At 43.1% G+C, this 15,202-nt stretch overlaps 1 protein-coding gene and 1 pseudogene across 1 annotated transcript; both read right to left on the reverse strand.

Moving 5' to 3' along the window:
• Positions 1-18: 18 nt before the first annotated feature.
• On the reverse strand, positions 19-9,395 carry ALDH5F1 (aldehyde dehydrogenase 5F1). The gene is made up of 20 exons (XM_087527134.1): positions 9,230-9,395; positions 8,994-9,110; positions 8,444-8,543; positions 7,569-7,617; positions 7,391-7,478; positions 7,186-7,296; positions 6,736-6,798; positions 6,534-6,644; positions 5,941-6,006; positions 5,740-5,817; positions 4,764-4,841; positions 4,070-4,136; positions 3,907-3,992; positions 1,901-1,933; positions 1,783-1,815; positions 1,308-1,408; positions 1,058-1,143; positions 612-718; positions 460-537; positions 19-386 (listed from the first exon to the last, which is right to left on the reverse strand). The coding sequence occupies exons 1-20, from the start codon at positions 9,323-9,325 to the stop codon at positions 354-356; spliced, it is 1,581 nt and encodes a 526-aa protein (XP_087383260.1). The 5' UTR covers positions 9,326-9,395; the 3' UTR covers positions 19-353.
• A 560-nt stretch (positions 9,396-9,955) lies between these two features.
• On the reverse strand, positions 9,956-12,315 carry LOC147964528 (putative disease resistance RPP13-like protein 3; annotated as a pseudogene).
• Between the last annotated feature and the right edge of the window lie 2,887 nt (positions 12,316-15,202).

The following is a 15,202-nucleotide window of genomic DNA, read 5'->3' on the forward strand; positions in this document are numbered from 1 at the left end:
GAGGATCTGCTCTCTGCATCAAGTGAACAACGTGATGATTATTGAGTAGTATCAAAGTTCGGAGACGAAGCCGTGCTTCACGTTTCATTCATTTACAACCCATTTATTCGGACACGGCCTACTCTCTTTATTCCAAGCTTCTTAACTGCCCTCCCTCTTCATTCTAACTCTTGCACCTTTTATTCGGACACGGCTTACTCTCTTTATTCCAAGCTTCTAAAACTGTCCTCCCTCTTCGTTCCATCTTACACCTTACGCCTGCATAGCTATCCACGCTTATCAGCACACCTGGCCCCAGTAGGTTCTCGATCCTTCTTCTCCATTCAGGTGGAAGCGGATGCCAACTTCAAGCATCAACCCAGGTTGCCCATGCATACATACTTAATCTGCAACCACGGTCAAGCAAATGAGAAACGAGTAACATGTCGGGAAACAGTTTAGAGAGTCGCATGTACCAACCTCCAGGTAGTCGTCCATGCCGTATTTTGATCCTTCTCGCCCAAGCCCAGACTGCTTAACCCCACCGAATGGCGCTACCTGGAAATTATGTTATACCTTACATTGTAAGCCCAACGCAGGAGATTAAGTAATTCGATTTGGCATTCTATTACCTCTGTTGAAATCAATCCCTCGTTCACACCGACAAGCCCGTATTCAAGAGCTTCGGAAACACGCCACGACCGCGCAATGCTCTTTGTAAACATGTATGCGGCTAAGCCTGCAGCGTCGTGGATAATGAGGTTACTATAATGACTTTACAACATGTTTTCACAAAATTAGCCTTAAGCCAAGACTATGAATTACTAAAATAAAATTCATTACCGCTAGGTTTTCTTAAGATGGTTATGTACTTAACACAAAGAATTCAGACATTGCTAGTTACCACTATCTAGAAATATGTGAATGTTGTATCATTCTCTACCAACGTTTTCTGACTGCGACATACCCTGTCCATTATGTTTCACTGCAGGTTTCTTGTTAAGGGCTTGACATATATGGCAGTCTACAGAAAGGGAATCCTAAAACGTTACAAGCAAACTTGGGCCAGATAATGAACCTGCATTGGTGTCGTTTGCTAAATGGATTGCTTCCTCCTCAGTTTTGAATGGTATAAGTGGTGCAACTGGACCAAAAACTTCTTCCCTGAAGCAAAATGTATTGGCCTTTTTACATCATTAAGAGTTCAAAATCTGAAGATAATTATAAATTTGCAAAGGACTGGACCAACGATTTCATGATTTCTGCACATAAAAGTAAGATCTATGCACTGAAACAAGATGGACACGATGTAGAAATTCAATCTTTACCTGAAAAGAAGCATATCATTGCTTACATTCCCTACCACAGTTGGCTCATAAAAGCTCATCCCAAGGCTGTGCCTTTTACCACCGAGCATGATGTTGGCTCCCTACAGAAGGACCGAGATAAGGAGATAATTTACAGTTTACATGCAGTTGCAGGTTATGTTGGAAATTTGGTATAGAATCATCAGACAAGCATCTTGGTATAGAATTGTCTCTTATTAGTGTGTGGGTGACGAACTAGAGTCAAGATTCAGGAAAACTGTGGTTCCTCAACCAGTTAATTTACAGTTAGGTGGGATGAACCAGAGTCAAGATTCAGGAAAATTGTGGTTCCTCAACCACTTAACTTTTTGATTCACCTTTTAGGAAATGTTACCAACAATCCAGCTGGGGCCAGGAAATGGTCTAGCCATAGTTTGGAACCTAACATCTAATTCCAATAGAGAAAATGTACGCCGTTACAGTCATTTGAGATTACCTTTGAAGTAGCATCACCTACAAACTTCTCTACCTACAAGAGAACAAGCCAGAAAATAAAACATGTAAGGATCGCTACATAAAATAATTCAGAATTATTGCAAGTGCAAAATATGAACCTTTTCAACAGCAGCTTCATTGATTAGAGGACCCTGCATGTGAAAGAAACTGTAAAACCTGGCATGAGGTACCAAAAAGAAAATAACATAGCAGATCACGAGCATTATCCATTATGACGCAGCACAAAGTTCAATCATAATTCATAAGGGTCTCTTTGGAAGACAGAATTCTATAAATTAAGGAATAAAAAACACGTAGGATTGAGATCTCATGGCTTGTGGCATCCGTCAGGTTTTGAATTGAGTCAACTAAAACAGCAAATATCTCCCAGGGTAAGCCGTCATGCTGCCTGATGCAACTGATGACTGGCAGGCAGACCTTGTTGACCGTTTCAAGAGGGTTGTACCCACAACTTACGGAACCTAAGAGAACCTTCAGGAAGACAGCCATGGGCCCACGTTGATGAAGCGGCTTTGTTCGATTTTTATCAGCATTTCTTGGATTCGATTAGTGAGGACTCGCTTTCCCTGCTTCATGATTTTTACAATGTTAGACTGGACATAGCTAGACTTAATTATGGAGTGATTTCTCCCTTAACTAAGGCCCCGTTCGGATCTCCTCTAGCTTCTCGTTTAGTTGGCTTCTCGAATTCTCGCTGGCTTCCAGCTTCTCGCTGGAGCAGCCTCGCGTTCGGCTGACGTGAGCAGCTGCTCACGTGCACAGCCCATGAAATGGGCTTGGCCTGTTCAGCCAAGGGTTGGGCCAATGCACTTGGAAGAGTAGGGCTGAAAATGGCTGCGCGTATGTGCTGCATGGATCTTGTTGCAGGCTGGACGGAGCAGGTCGTCCGGCTGCCGGCGGCAACCAATGGAGTGTGGCTGCAGATGCGGAATTTGACTGCGGGCGGCGACCTGCAGGACGAGGCCGAGAAGCGTGGGGCGGTGGCAGAAGACTTGCGGTGGCGGACTGGCGGCGCCGCAGCTAGGGTTGCGAGAGCAGAGGCTCGCGTCTGTCTCGCTGAGCTTGCTCTCGTCAGGTCAGGCTTTAGCGAGAAAAACGGTTCGAGGAAGCTGAACGTGGAACTTCGGGAGGGTAATCATACGTAATTTCCAGCAACTCCTGCTTCTCATTTTTGCGAAGCTGGGCCGGAGCTGCTCCACAAAATTGCACTGCAGGCCGCTCGTTCTCCAGGAGCTGGATTCTCAAAGCTGAACCGTTCGGGTCACTTCTCGCTCGCTTCTCAGGAAGCTGGATCGTGGAGGAGATCCGAACGGGGCCTAAGTGTCCAGATGCTGATAGAATTCAAACATGTGGTCCAAATGAGCTGAAATATCCCACATAAGTAGTGAATATAATTATAATTTACTGATTTTTTAGCATATTTTAGAAATGTTGAATTCTGAACCAAACTTTTGAATGAGCCAACTAAAACTGCAAATATCTCCAAAACCTGTCGTCCAACCCGGGTTTTTTTCATGTGTGCACTTATAAGCGGGACCAACAGGGATCATGTCAACGGAGCCAAACGATGGATTAGCTACCTGCAACAGATTACACGAATAGGTGGTGTTTCGTACAATAAGCTTGTAGAGTAGGTGTTCTGCACAAAATCAACCTCAATAGTTGGTGGTTTCGGCTCAGGAAACAAAAACATATGAATCTGGAAAAGTGGTTCTTGGGGTGATCCACAAAAAAATTGTAGGAATTTGGAGAGAGAGAGAGAGAGAGAGAAGGTTGATGCAAGACACTAAGTAATTTTCCGTGTGGTCTAACCTCTTGCTAGATATCAGATGGAATTGGAGCGTATAAAAGCAAGCCTTACAAATTTGGTGGTCTCATTCATTTGATCCGGATGGATTTCATGAGAAAAATCCTATTGACTGACATCCTACAGAATTCCTATGAAAATCCTTCAATCCAAAGAGACCCCAAGTACTCTCAAATTAGGTATTCTTATAACTCATACAGTGTGAGAAAACATTGTCCAAGCAACTAACACAAGAAAGACATAGTTCAAATTTTGTAGCTCAATATATAACAGAGGGGGATTAAACACTTTATATACCTGTGATGTACTCTCTTCTAGCCCATTACCGACTTGCAAACTCTGAACAGCCTTGACAAATGCACTTGCGAATTTTTCGTAGATACCTACAGATGCAACTTGCATTCTTAACAGAACACAAGAGGCACCAATAACATATATATGACATAAATGATCAGTATACCTTCTTGCACCAATATCCTGTTTGCACATACACACGTCTGTCCGCTGTTCCGAAACTTGGCAGCAAGCTAAATAAGAATGGAGTAGGTCAAATATGCATCATACTATGATCAAAATGATAGAATTTACACATTTCAATAGCCTGTTAGCTGAAGTGGGAAAGTGTAAAATATGTTAGTAAGAGAAAGTGATACATATGAAATGAACTTCATTAGCTGATTCAGCCATTATCATGTTTTTTTGGCCATATTGTGATGTTATCCTCTAGAAAAGTAACAGGGATATGCGCATTCCCTGGAAGGCAGCTGCATTACCTGGATACCAACCCAACACTGAATTTCTAACATAATATATGTTGGGAAAGAGTGAGGAAAGCGACATGTGTTTAGCCCACGTTATGTTTCTCAGTTGCAGCTCAGGAAAAAAAAAGGGAAGTCAAGAGACATACATATGCATGCATTGACCTAAGAAAACTGAGCATTTTCAAGATCGTTCTTTAAAACCACGAAACAGGCCCCAATAGTCAATTAGCCAATTCATGTAAGTCTTAGACATAAAGCACAAATTCATGATATCTATTATGATGTTCATCTCTGCCTAGAGAGCTAATCATGATCTTTTTGGTATGTATGTTAGTGGAAATACAAGACCCGAAAATAGTTGTGGAAGTGAGGAAAAGTAATTTTTTTACTTACACTGCCTTTAACGGCAACATCAATATCTGCATCATCGAAAACAATGCAAGGCGCATTCCCGCCGAGCTCCAAAGAAACCTACATGAGAATTATTCTTCCAAATATCAACATTGATGATATCACACTGAAATGAAACAATAAAAGCTTTTGCAGAAACATTCCAACTAAAATAAAGGAAGTTAACCGCACAGTGAAAAGATCTTGCTAACTAACAATACTGCATATATCCCGACCAAAATTCCACTGGAAAATTAAGTCAAAATGGCAAAGCAATTATTAACATATAATGGTATTACTAGCCAGCAAGTAGTTAGGGTGCTTAAATAAAAAAGTGAAAAATCTATATCCAACACCCTAAAGAATAAATGCTATCAACGCTGAACTGACCGAATAGCAAGTTTTGAAAGTGGCACAGGACCAGAAAACCACAAGCAGGGTGGTTCCAGAGATCGGGTAGTTTTTGGATCATTTATTGGTAAGGTCTGAGACTTTCTAGAATGATGTTTGGGGCATATTTAATACTGGGATATATAGACATTGCGGGCTGAAGTGCATGCAGTATGGTATCTAGGGCCTAAACCAGACAGACACATTTTTATGAAAATTAGACAAGGGCTAGTGTGACCAGAAGCAGCGAGCTACTCCTGGTTTGCTGAGCCCTTCTGCACAGACATCTTACATGTTCATCTGAAACAAGGTTAGTTATTGCAATAAGTCACCAAACGAAATCAACACAGCAAGTTGCAGCTATTTTTTTCGAGAAAACGCAAATAGCTTTTGCGTTTCATTGCATTGGAAAGATAGGGAATTTACATCCTCCTAGGAGGCATTTTCACAGCCGCCATGGGCTCAGTGGACATCCCAAGATTAAACTCTATTGGATGTGTTCTTGGGAGGAGAAAGCTCTAAAGATGCACAAGAACTTTAAACTTCAGAGGTACAGTAATTTCTCCTTAAGTAGTTTCTCAGTACATACCTTTTTCACAGTGTTTGCTGATCCAGCCATCAGTTTTTTGCCAACAGCTGTTGAACCCGTGAACGTAATCTTTCTGACCTATAAAGAGGAAAACATGTGATCATGTATACCACAATTTATATGATTTAACATATCTAAGAAAATACTTGCAAGAAAACATACTAGATAATTAATACTGAAAGAAAGGGAAGGAAATAAAACCTGTGTGCTCTGCATTAGTTCATCACCTATCTCAGGAGCATTACCCATCACAACATTTAGTGCACCCTAGATGAAGAAATATGATTGAAACAGATGTCATGAATAGACTCACAGAAATAGATGATGAAAAAATAACTGTGATGAATAAACCTTCTGTTACAATGAAACAACTTGGCAGGTGCAAGTAAAAGATGGGAAAATACTATGATTTGTTCCAATAATACCCAAAACCTGGTCTTTCCCCTAGTGACTTTTGCAGGATTGCAGTTATGACTAGTTTAAACAGTTTACTAATCAAAACGAGTAAGGCATCTCAGAAATCTAGTACTCCCTCCAATCCATATTCACTGAAACGGATGTATCCACTCGTATTTCAGTGCTAGATACATCCATTTGAGTGACAAGTAATATGGATCGGAGGGAGTAACAGAATTTACTCGGTAACAGTACCCATACCATGAATATGAAAATTTCGTTACAGAAATTTAGTAGTCCATTTTGAAACATGATCTTCGACAAGTAACAGATGGAAACAGAATAAATACACTTGTACACAAATAATACTGGAATAGTAGAGAACTTGAGAGAATTACAGCTGGTATTCCAGCTTGAAGAGCAAGGTCTGCTGCAGCTAATGCTGTCAGAGGTGTGAACTCTGATGGCTTGACAACAACAGTGCATCCACAAGCCAATGCTGGTCCAACCTGCGGGAAGGCATATATAAGAAAATGCAAAAACATAGCTGATTTTCTTTTGGACATTTTAACCAATGGAGAAGTGTGTTTTGCTTGAGACCTTTCTGGTTATCATTGCTAAAGGAAAATTCCATGGTGTAATAGCTCCAACTACCCCAATAGGCTGCAAAAATATCCATAGTAAAAAACTAATATTAGAAAAATAAAAACACAGGTTTACTGTACTAGTACAAGAAAATGAACTGAGAAACTAGAGTAGCATTCCAAGAGGATGTCAGTACCTAACATGACATTTTGCTTGATGAAATGAAAGGTGAGAAGTGTACAGTGTGATGATGAAATAATGTAATACTCCCTCCGTCCCGAATTACTTGTCGCAGAAATTGATAGAAATGAATGTATCTAAAACTAAAAATACGTCTAGATACATCCATTTCTGTGACAAGTAATTCGGGGCGGAGGGAGTATAAACGTAATGTGGTAATGAAAGGAGAAGTGACTACCAGAAGGAACAGGCATAATAAATGTTTAGAGGGTATTAGCATATTACCTGCTTCAGAACCAATAGTCTGCGGTCAGCTAGAGTAGGGGGAATAATATCACCATACACACGCTTTGCTTCCTCAGCAAAAAATTCTATGAAACTTGCACCATAGTTCACCTGAATATATGATTAGCAACAAATTAGCCTACCATAACCCTAGATAATGACAAGCTCCAACAAACTATTGTCAGTGCATGATTTCAGCAAGTACCTCCCCAAGGGCTTCTTTCATAGGCTTCCCCTGTTCCAGTGTCATAAGAAGTGCAAGTTCTTCCTTGTGTGACATAAGTAGGTCATGCCTTTGTGGAATATACACAGTGAGAAGAAATATCCTGGCATTACTACAAGAAATTCATGCTATTATTAACACTTCAATCCATACAAACTACCATTTTCTTAGTGCCTTGCTCCTTTCACTTGCAGTGAGTTTGCTCCAAGCTACAAAAAAGAAAGGGTAATAAACAAGCAAAGAAAATTACAAGTGGTAAATGGAAAAGCAACTATAATGAAATATGCAAAGAAAAGCATTCTTAGGCATACAAATATTTAGCAAAGGGAAACAACAACAGAAAACGCACAATTCCATGCAGGACTCGTATTTTTGTTATGAGGTGAAGATGAGCATCCTACTAGGTATTGAAAATCATAATTAAACTTGATTTAGATAAGGTTTGCATCAAAAGAGGGCATGCATTAGATATTTTTTAAACAAGCATTTCCGAGACAACAAAGTTGCCAATGCTTTAGCCAAATAAGCTTTTAGAGACCAATCTGTCGCTCCTAATTTTCTTTGCCTAAGTGCTGATCATGTATTCTCTTCCTGCCTTTCAGAGCTTGTACTAAAAAACTAGAGGATTTTGGGAGTCTACAAGATGTACTCTGTCTACTACGAAGTACAACTCCTCTGTTCTACCAGAAACAAAACAACCGTCACACATTCACCTAATATGGAGACAGTATAGTAGTTCTGATTTTTATTTATTAAATTACTATATATGGCAATAAAACAACTAGGCCACAATGAAAGCATTTTCTGATACACAGAAGATATTAGTTGATTGTGGAGACGAAAGTGCATCTGAGTAAGGGTTCACTTGATTCATGGTGTTCCAATGCTGATCTTCCGCAAACACAGAAGCAATTTAATTTGCATATATTATTAATACTATAAGCATATCAAAACATTTTAACTATGACACTTACAAAACATTATTTGGTCAGTGTTCAAGCATTAAAAGTAAATACACTAATGTGTTTGACATACTGTAAAATGTCGTGTTAGCAGAAGTTATTGCATCAGCTGTTTCTCTGTTGCCCATGCAGGCTACATTTGCTAGGACCTCGCCAGTTGCTGGATTTTGCACCTACAAGAAAAAGAAGTTATTCCAGTTATAAAGGTTGACAATCAACATTAGCAACTTAGCATAGGTTAGAGAATTGAAATATAAAAAGTGAGTAGAGTTGCAGTAGCAACATTTCACTGATTCACATACTGTCCGGCACAATTTACAGAAACAACCTAAACAGCAAACTCAAAAGGCTCAAGACCAGCTAAGTTCCGCCTCTATTTTCATGGTTATCAAGGCGTACGGTAGTTGTTCCCAAATTCGGCACAAATTTCCAACTCCCACGCGTTCCATTAAGTAGCAACTGGAACACCTCAACAATCCCTAATTTCCCCTCGAAATCGAACGCTATCTGAACCGCAACAATCCCTGATTTCCCCTCGAAATCGAACGCTATCCGAACCGCAACGATCCACAGGCATCGCGAAGGCACCACTACGGTGAGACGGATGGAGGGAGGGACAGTACCTCGATGGTCTTCCCGTCGTAGGCGTCGACCCACTGGCCGCCGATGAGGCCGCGCGTCCTGAGGAGCCCCGCCGCCCGGATCTTCTCCATCGCCGCGCCCGCGTCCAGGCTGCCCATCTGCGCACCCACCCAGCGATTAACAGAAAGACACGACCCACCGAGCACCACCGCCGGGGGGCGCGAGGGGTATGAATGAAGGAGCGCAGGCGAGTGGGGTAGGGGGAAAGAAGGCGTACGTGGCGGCGGCTGGCGACGCGGGAGGAGGCGGAGGCGGAGGCGGCCAGGATGTGGCGGGCGCCGAGCGCCGCCGCGCGTCGCATCGCCATCGCCATCTGAAGGAAGCGACGAGTGACGAACACCTGCACCTGGTGTGGCCGGGTCTCTGTGTCTTATTCACACGAGCGCTTTACACGTGGCCTACAGTGCTGGTGCGGATGTGGGAAATTTTGAACGTTGTGCGATGCCGATGGCGACCTCGCAACCTCCCCTCCCCTCCCCGAGGTCGGCAAAAATTCGCGGGCCGGCGTGGACCGCACGGACGGCCAGGGCGCTCCAGATCATGGCACAAAGAATGCACTTGCCCTTTTTGCCCTCGTAAAAAACATTCTATGCAGCGCCATGCAGACAAGCAAAGGAAATCCATTTCGACTGAACATGCTCAATCATTTTATTAATAGATCGGGCATTAGTAAGCAGTTTATGCCACTTTATTTACATAGTCAAATACATATATTTGAAATGGTGGCCGGAGATACGGGCCAAATAACAACCATCTCTCTCTCGGGTGCACACACACATATATACAGAGACAAATACAAATGTTTAACAAATCAAATAGACGCAAAGTAACACTCTGAAAGCTTATGCATCACACATGAATAAAACTTGTATGTCTTGTGCTATAGGGATACTGTACATAGTATGAACTTCACGCCGTTGATCTTCAGCAGGAGCTTCTATCTTCATGAGAATGGTGTGTTGTTGTTTTTTTGCATCTCCTTGAATAAGAAATTATCTTATAGTTCGATTATCTCCCAAATCTTGGGTTGGAGTTGGAGATGAAGATCCTCAGAGTACATAGAGATCTTCAGTTTCTCTAGGGAAGGACATGCTTGATCCGCTATAATAATGTTGTTCACGCCCACATCTAGGTCTATCTTAAGTTCCTTGAGACTCTGAAAACCATCAATGAAGGCAAGACGTGCCTCCTCATAGGATTCAGGGAGTAGTGCTAGAGAAGTAAGAAGGGGCAGCTCATTACTTAGTTTGTTGATAAAGTATTGTGACACCATGGTCTTCTTCAGAGACAACTTTGTCAGAGTTGGGAATTTTAACGACCCATTGATCTCTCTTGATAGTGGCATGATCCTCCCATTCAAAATCAGTACATGAAGGCGTGTGAAATTGGAGAAAGTGAATAAATCCAAGGAAATTACCTTGCCCTGAATGCTTAGGAGCATGAGGTTGTTAATTGCGGAGATAGCATCCAAGGCCTGGACATTTTTGGTGGAGAGGCCCCAGATGTACAAGGACTGAAGGCGCTTCATGCCAGCGAAAGTTTTTTTTGTCCCAGATACCACCATCTTCACCTGGCTTTACAGCCTGCAGCGTTTGCAGCTGCTCCAAGTCACCGACTCGCCTAGGCAAGATGATGGATACAGACACATGTCGTAGTGTTGGAATCTTCCAGAACTCCCAAGGAAGTCTTCTGACAAAGGTGCCCCGAACGTCTAGCGGTTGTAGATGTGTGAGCTTCCCAACCGATGATGGTATCTCGTTGAGGGAGCAGGACGTGATGCCAAGGTAATGCAGGTGCATCACATTTCCTATTTCGGAGGGCAACCTATTGCCGATCTCTAGGCCATCGAGGTAGATGACACGGAGGAATCGAGATCTTTGTAGGAGCTTCTGTATGTCATCACTAGTCTTGATGCCTTCCTTGGTCTGGGTTCCGGGCTCTTCTTTCTCGAAGTTGGACAAGATGGATCGCAACTTGGGCAAAGATTCTGCGAGAGCAACATACTTGTCCCTATGATTCTGCAATGAAAGGCGACGAGCAGTGGACAGTGTGGGCACATCATCCCTACTATGGATCTCCATGAAGTTTGCCTCTTATGCCTCGAGCACCAAGAAGTCATGGACTATGGTTTGGACGGTGACACGCTCATCTCCACACCTATGGATCAGCTCACGCAAGTAGCGCTCACCCATCTTCTCCATTGTCTTTCCCTCTTTTGGTATCAGGAACCCCTCCGCCATCCACATGCACACCAAGGAGCGTGCCTTGACGAGTGTGTTTGCCGGGAAGCCGGCAAAGTAGAGGAAGCAAGACTTGAGGTCGTGTGGGAGGTCATCAAAGCACATGGATAGTATGATGTCCAGCCGCTTCCGTCTAGTGAAGTTGCTCTCGAGGTGCTTGAATACCTTCTCCCATTCTCCAGGGTACTCCTTGGTCCGCAAAAGACCGGACAAAAGAACGATCACCAATGGCCCACCTGTAACATCAAAGATGAACTTGGCATGGCTTATTATGAATTCCTTCTTCTTCTTCAGATCAACGTTGTGTTTCTCTTCCTTCTTCTCAAGATCATCACCGTGCCTTTCTTCCTTCTTCTCCGGACCGCAGCCCCACTTTATTGCAAATGAGCCAAGAAAAAACAACATCAAACTGTTCACAACACTCAGGATCAACCAAAGTAGTTGAGCGCTGAGATGTTTCTCTTCCTTCTTCTCCAGTCCATTGTCATGCTTATCTTCCTTCTTCTCCAGATCATTGACGAGCTTCTCTTTCTCATCCATGAACAGTGTTTCTAGGAACAACCAGAGAGTTTTGCCTTGTTCATTAAAGTGTTCAAGCAGAATTTTTTTCTCTACAATTTTGTCTGGTGGTGGTGATTCTAAATCGGTTGCTTGTGTGATTCTCACTACTCTGCTGTTGACATTGTCATTTGGGAGGATGGATAGCAGGTAGCTCCATTCCGTGATGCTAACTTCCCCGTCTATAACTAACAAATATGTACAAACTTTCAACACACCCTCTAGCCTTCCTTGGAGTTCCTCTTCTTTGGAGCCTTGTAACAGGGCCCTCTGTCAAACGCAAAAGGATCAGTTTCATGATGTTGGAGGCACTAAGATTGGGAGCACAGGTCACCCATGCCTTCACGTCAAAATAACGCTTGGTTGAGTGCTTCTCGTAGCTCTCCTTCACTAGCTTTGTCTTGCCGACACCACTCTTTCCTATCACAGAGATCACCATTGGGTGATCACTCTTTGTTATTCCAGAGTTCCCCGTTGAGCGCTCAGTTTCTTCCGAAATAAGCATACATACTAGATCATCTAGTTGGACATCTCGTCCCACCAAAGGTAGCTCAAAATCATCTATGCAGTTCAATTTAAGCATGTGTTAGGATTCTGTTTTCCATACTCACAATAATGAGAGAACTAAGCATGGGACGATATTTTTTATCCAATTGCATATTTTATTGTTAATTGGTAGGAGGCAATTGCCAAATGTTTGGAGCCTCTGTTGTTAATTAAAAGGGTGCAAATTATAATAGCCTCTTAATATCAGGGTACAATTTTTTTTGTCATGTTAAAGTTAAAAATATTTTAGGAATTTACATTATCCATGTACAAAATGCACCCCTTGTCAGGATGGGTTCCCGGTCATTTTCTACAAAAAGTTCTCGATGTTAGTCAGTACAACACTTTTTAGTATTCTAGAAGATTTCACCAAGTGTTTGGTCAATGTCAGGCGCTTGAACTATGGTGTCATTTCCCTCCTATCGAAAGTGAATGGGGCGAAGTTTATTAGGCAACTCCGACCCATTACTCCTATCAATGTGAGTTTAAAGCTTTTGGTCAAAGGGTTTGCTTCGAGGCTGGCTCCAGTTACACATGAGGCGATACATCCGAATAGGATGGCATTCATTAAAGGCAGAAGTATTTTGGATCGTATTGCCGTTTATCATGAGGTACCACATGATATCAAAGGGACAAATAAAGAAAGTTTTATCCTAAAGCTTGACTTCGAGAAAGTTTGCGATAGAGTCAACTGAGACTTTCTGGAAGTGGTGTTGCATAAAAAAGGTATTGATTCGAGATGGAAGAGTTGGATGATGCAGCTAGTCAGAGATGGCCAGACTACGATTAACATTAATGGAGAGATTGGCCCTTTCTTTAGAAATGCTGGAGGTGTGAGGTAGGCGAACCCGAGATTTCCCCCTCCTCTTAAATTTTGTGGAAGATGCCCTTACTGCCATGCTTGATGGGGGAAAAGTTGTTAGGCATATTGTGAGTGTCGCTTCGAGGTTGGTCGCGGGAGGGCTAACCATTATGCAATATACAGATGATACCCTCATACTAATAAAGAATAACCCTATGGCCATTGTGAGTCTTAAGTTCCTACTTGTGTGTTTTGAATCCATGTTGGGTCTAAAAGTCAATTTTGAGAAAAGCAAGGCGATTGTTATAGGGAGGGGGGGGGGTCTTGAGAGCCAATTAAGGGCGGACCATATGATGAATTATAAGTTGGGGGCTTGTCCCCTTACATATCTTCATCTCCTATTGAGGATAGAGAGTTCACTATTGCGAATATGGATTCGGTGGTTGAAAATGTCATGGTGAGGGTGGAACCTTAGCAAGGTAGGTACTTACCCTCGGGATGGAGGCTAATCCTTCTTAATGCTTGTCTGTCCAATGTTCTAATGTATGCAATGGGTTTCTATCTTCTTCAGGAAAATTTGATACAATTAGGCCAAGATTCTTCTGGCAAAAGAAACATGGTAGGCAAAAGTATCACATGGTAAAATGGACCACCGTTTGTTCCCCTAAGGAAGTAGGGGCTTAGGGATGATAAATGCCAAGTTGGTGAATTGGAGTTTGATAGTAAAGTGGGCTTGGAAATTTTTAACTAACCATGATGGGTTATGGGGTAAAGCCTTTAGGAATAAGTACATCTCCGTTCGAAGAGCAGAGAAGGGTAGGGCGGACCGAAAATCCTAGTCTGCAAGTGATATGTTGATACGTCTCCAACGTATCTATAATTTTTGATTGTTCCATGCTATTATATTATCAACCTTGGATGTTTTATATGCTATTTTATATGATTTTTGGGACTAACCTATTAACTTAGAGCCCAATGCCAGTTTCTATTTTTTCGTTGTTTTTTAGTATCGCAGAAAAGAAAAACCAAACGGAGTCCAATTGACCTGAAACTTCATGGAACTTATTTTTGGACAAAAAGAAGGCCAAGAAGTAAAAGAATTGGGCCATAAGAGTCTCGGGCTGCCCACGAGGGTGGGGGGCGCGCCCACCCCCTGGGCGCGCCCCCTGCCTCGTGGACAGCCCGAAGACCCCCCTGCCTTGTTACCGACTCCAACACCCCTTATATAACCCAAAACTTCCAGAAAGAAATCTATATCGGGAGTTCCGCCGCCAGAAGCCTCCGTAGCCACCGAAAACCAATCTAGACCCGTTCTGGCACCCTGCTGGAGGGGGGAATTGTTGGGGAACGTAGTAATTTCAAAAAAATTCCTACGCGCACGCAAGATCATGGTGATACATAGCAACGGGAGGGGAGAGTGTTGTCCACGTACCCTCGTAGACCGAAAGCGGAAGCGTTAGCACAACGCGGTTGATGTAGTCATACGTCTTCATGATCCGACCGATCAAGTACCGAACGCACGGCACCTCCGAGTTCTGCACACGTTCAACTCGATGACGTCCCTCGAACTCCGATCCAGCCGAGTGTTGAGGGAGAGTTTCGTCAGCACAACGGCGTGGTGACGATGATGATGTTCTACCGACGCAGGGCTTCGCCTAAGCACCGCTACGATATGACCGAGGTGGATTATGGTGGAGGGGGGCACCGCACACGGCTAAGAGATCCAAGGGATCAATTGTTGTGTCTATGGGGTGCCCCCTGGCCACATATATAAAGGAGTGGAGGAGGAGAGGGGCCGGCCCTCTCTATGGCGCGCCCTAGGGGAGTCCTACTCCCACCGGGAGTAGGATTCCCCCTTTCCTAGTAGAACTAGGATCCCTTCCAAGTAGTAGGAGTAGGAGAGAAGGAAAGGGAAGGGAAAAGGAGAAGGAAGGAAGGGGGCGCCCCCCTCCCTAGTCCAATTAGGACCAGCCCATGGGGATGGGTGCAGCCACCCTTTGAGGCCTTTTTCTCCTTTCCCGTATGGCCGATTAAGGCCCAATAC

This window comes from Triticum urartu, chromosome 6A (genome assembly GCF_056163025.1).
Source record: "Triticum urartu cultivar PI428250 chromosome 6A, HENAU_Tu73, whole genome shotgun sequence".
NCBI classification, from domain to species: Eukaryota; Viridiplantae; Streptophyta; class Magnoliopsida; order Poales; family Poaceae; genus Triticum; species Triticum urartu.

Coding starts and splice junctions, on each gene's coding strand:
- ALDH5F1 (XM_087527134.1), bottom strand. CDS start 9,325: ATGGCGATGGCGATGCGACGCGCGGCGGCGCTCGGCGCCCGCCACATC. Junction 6,799..7,185: donor GACTATTGGTTCTGAAGCAG/GTAATATGCTAA, acceptor ATATTTTTGCAG/CCTATTGGGGTAGTTGGAGC. Junction 387..459: donor GCATGGACGACTACCTGGAG/GTTGGTACATGC, acceptor CCGTGGTTGCAG/ATTAAGTATGTATGCATGGG.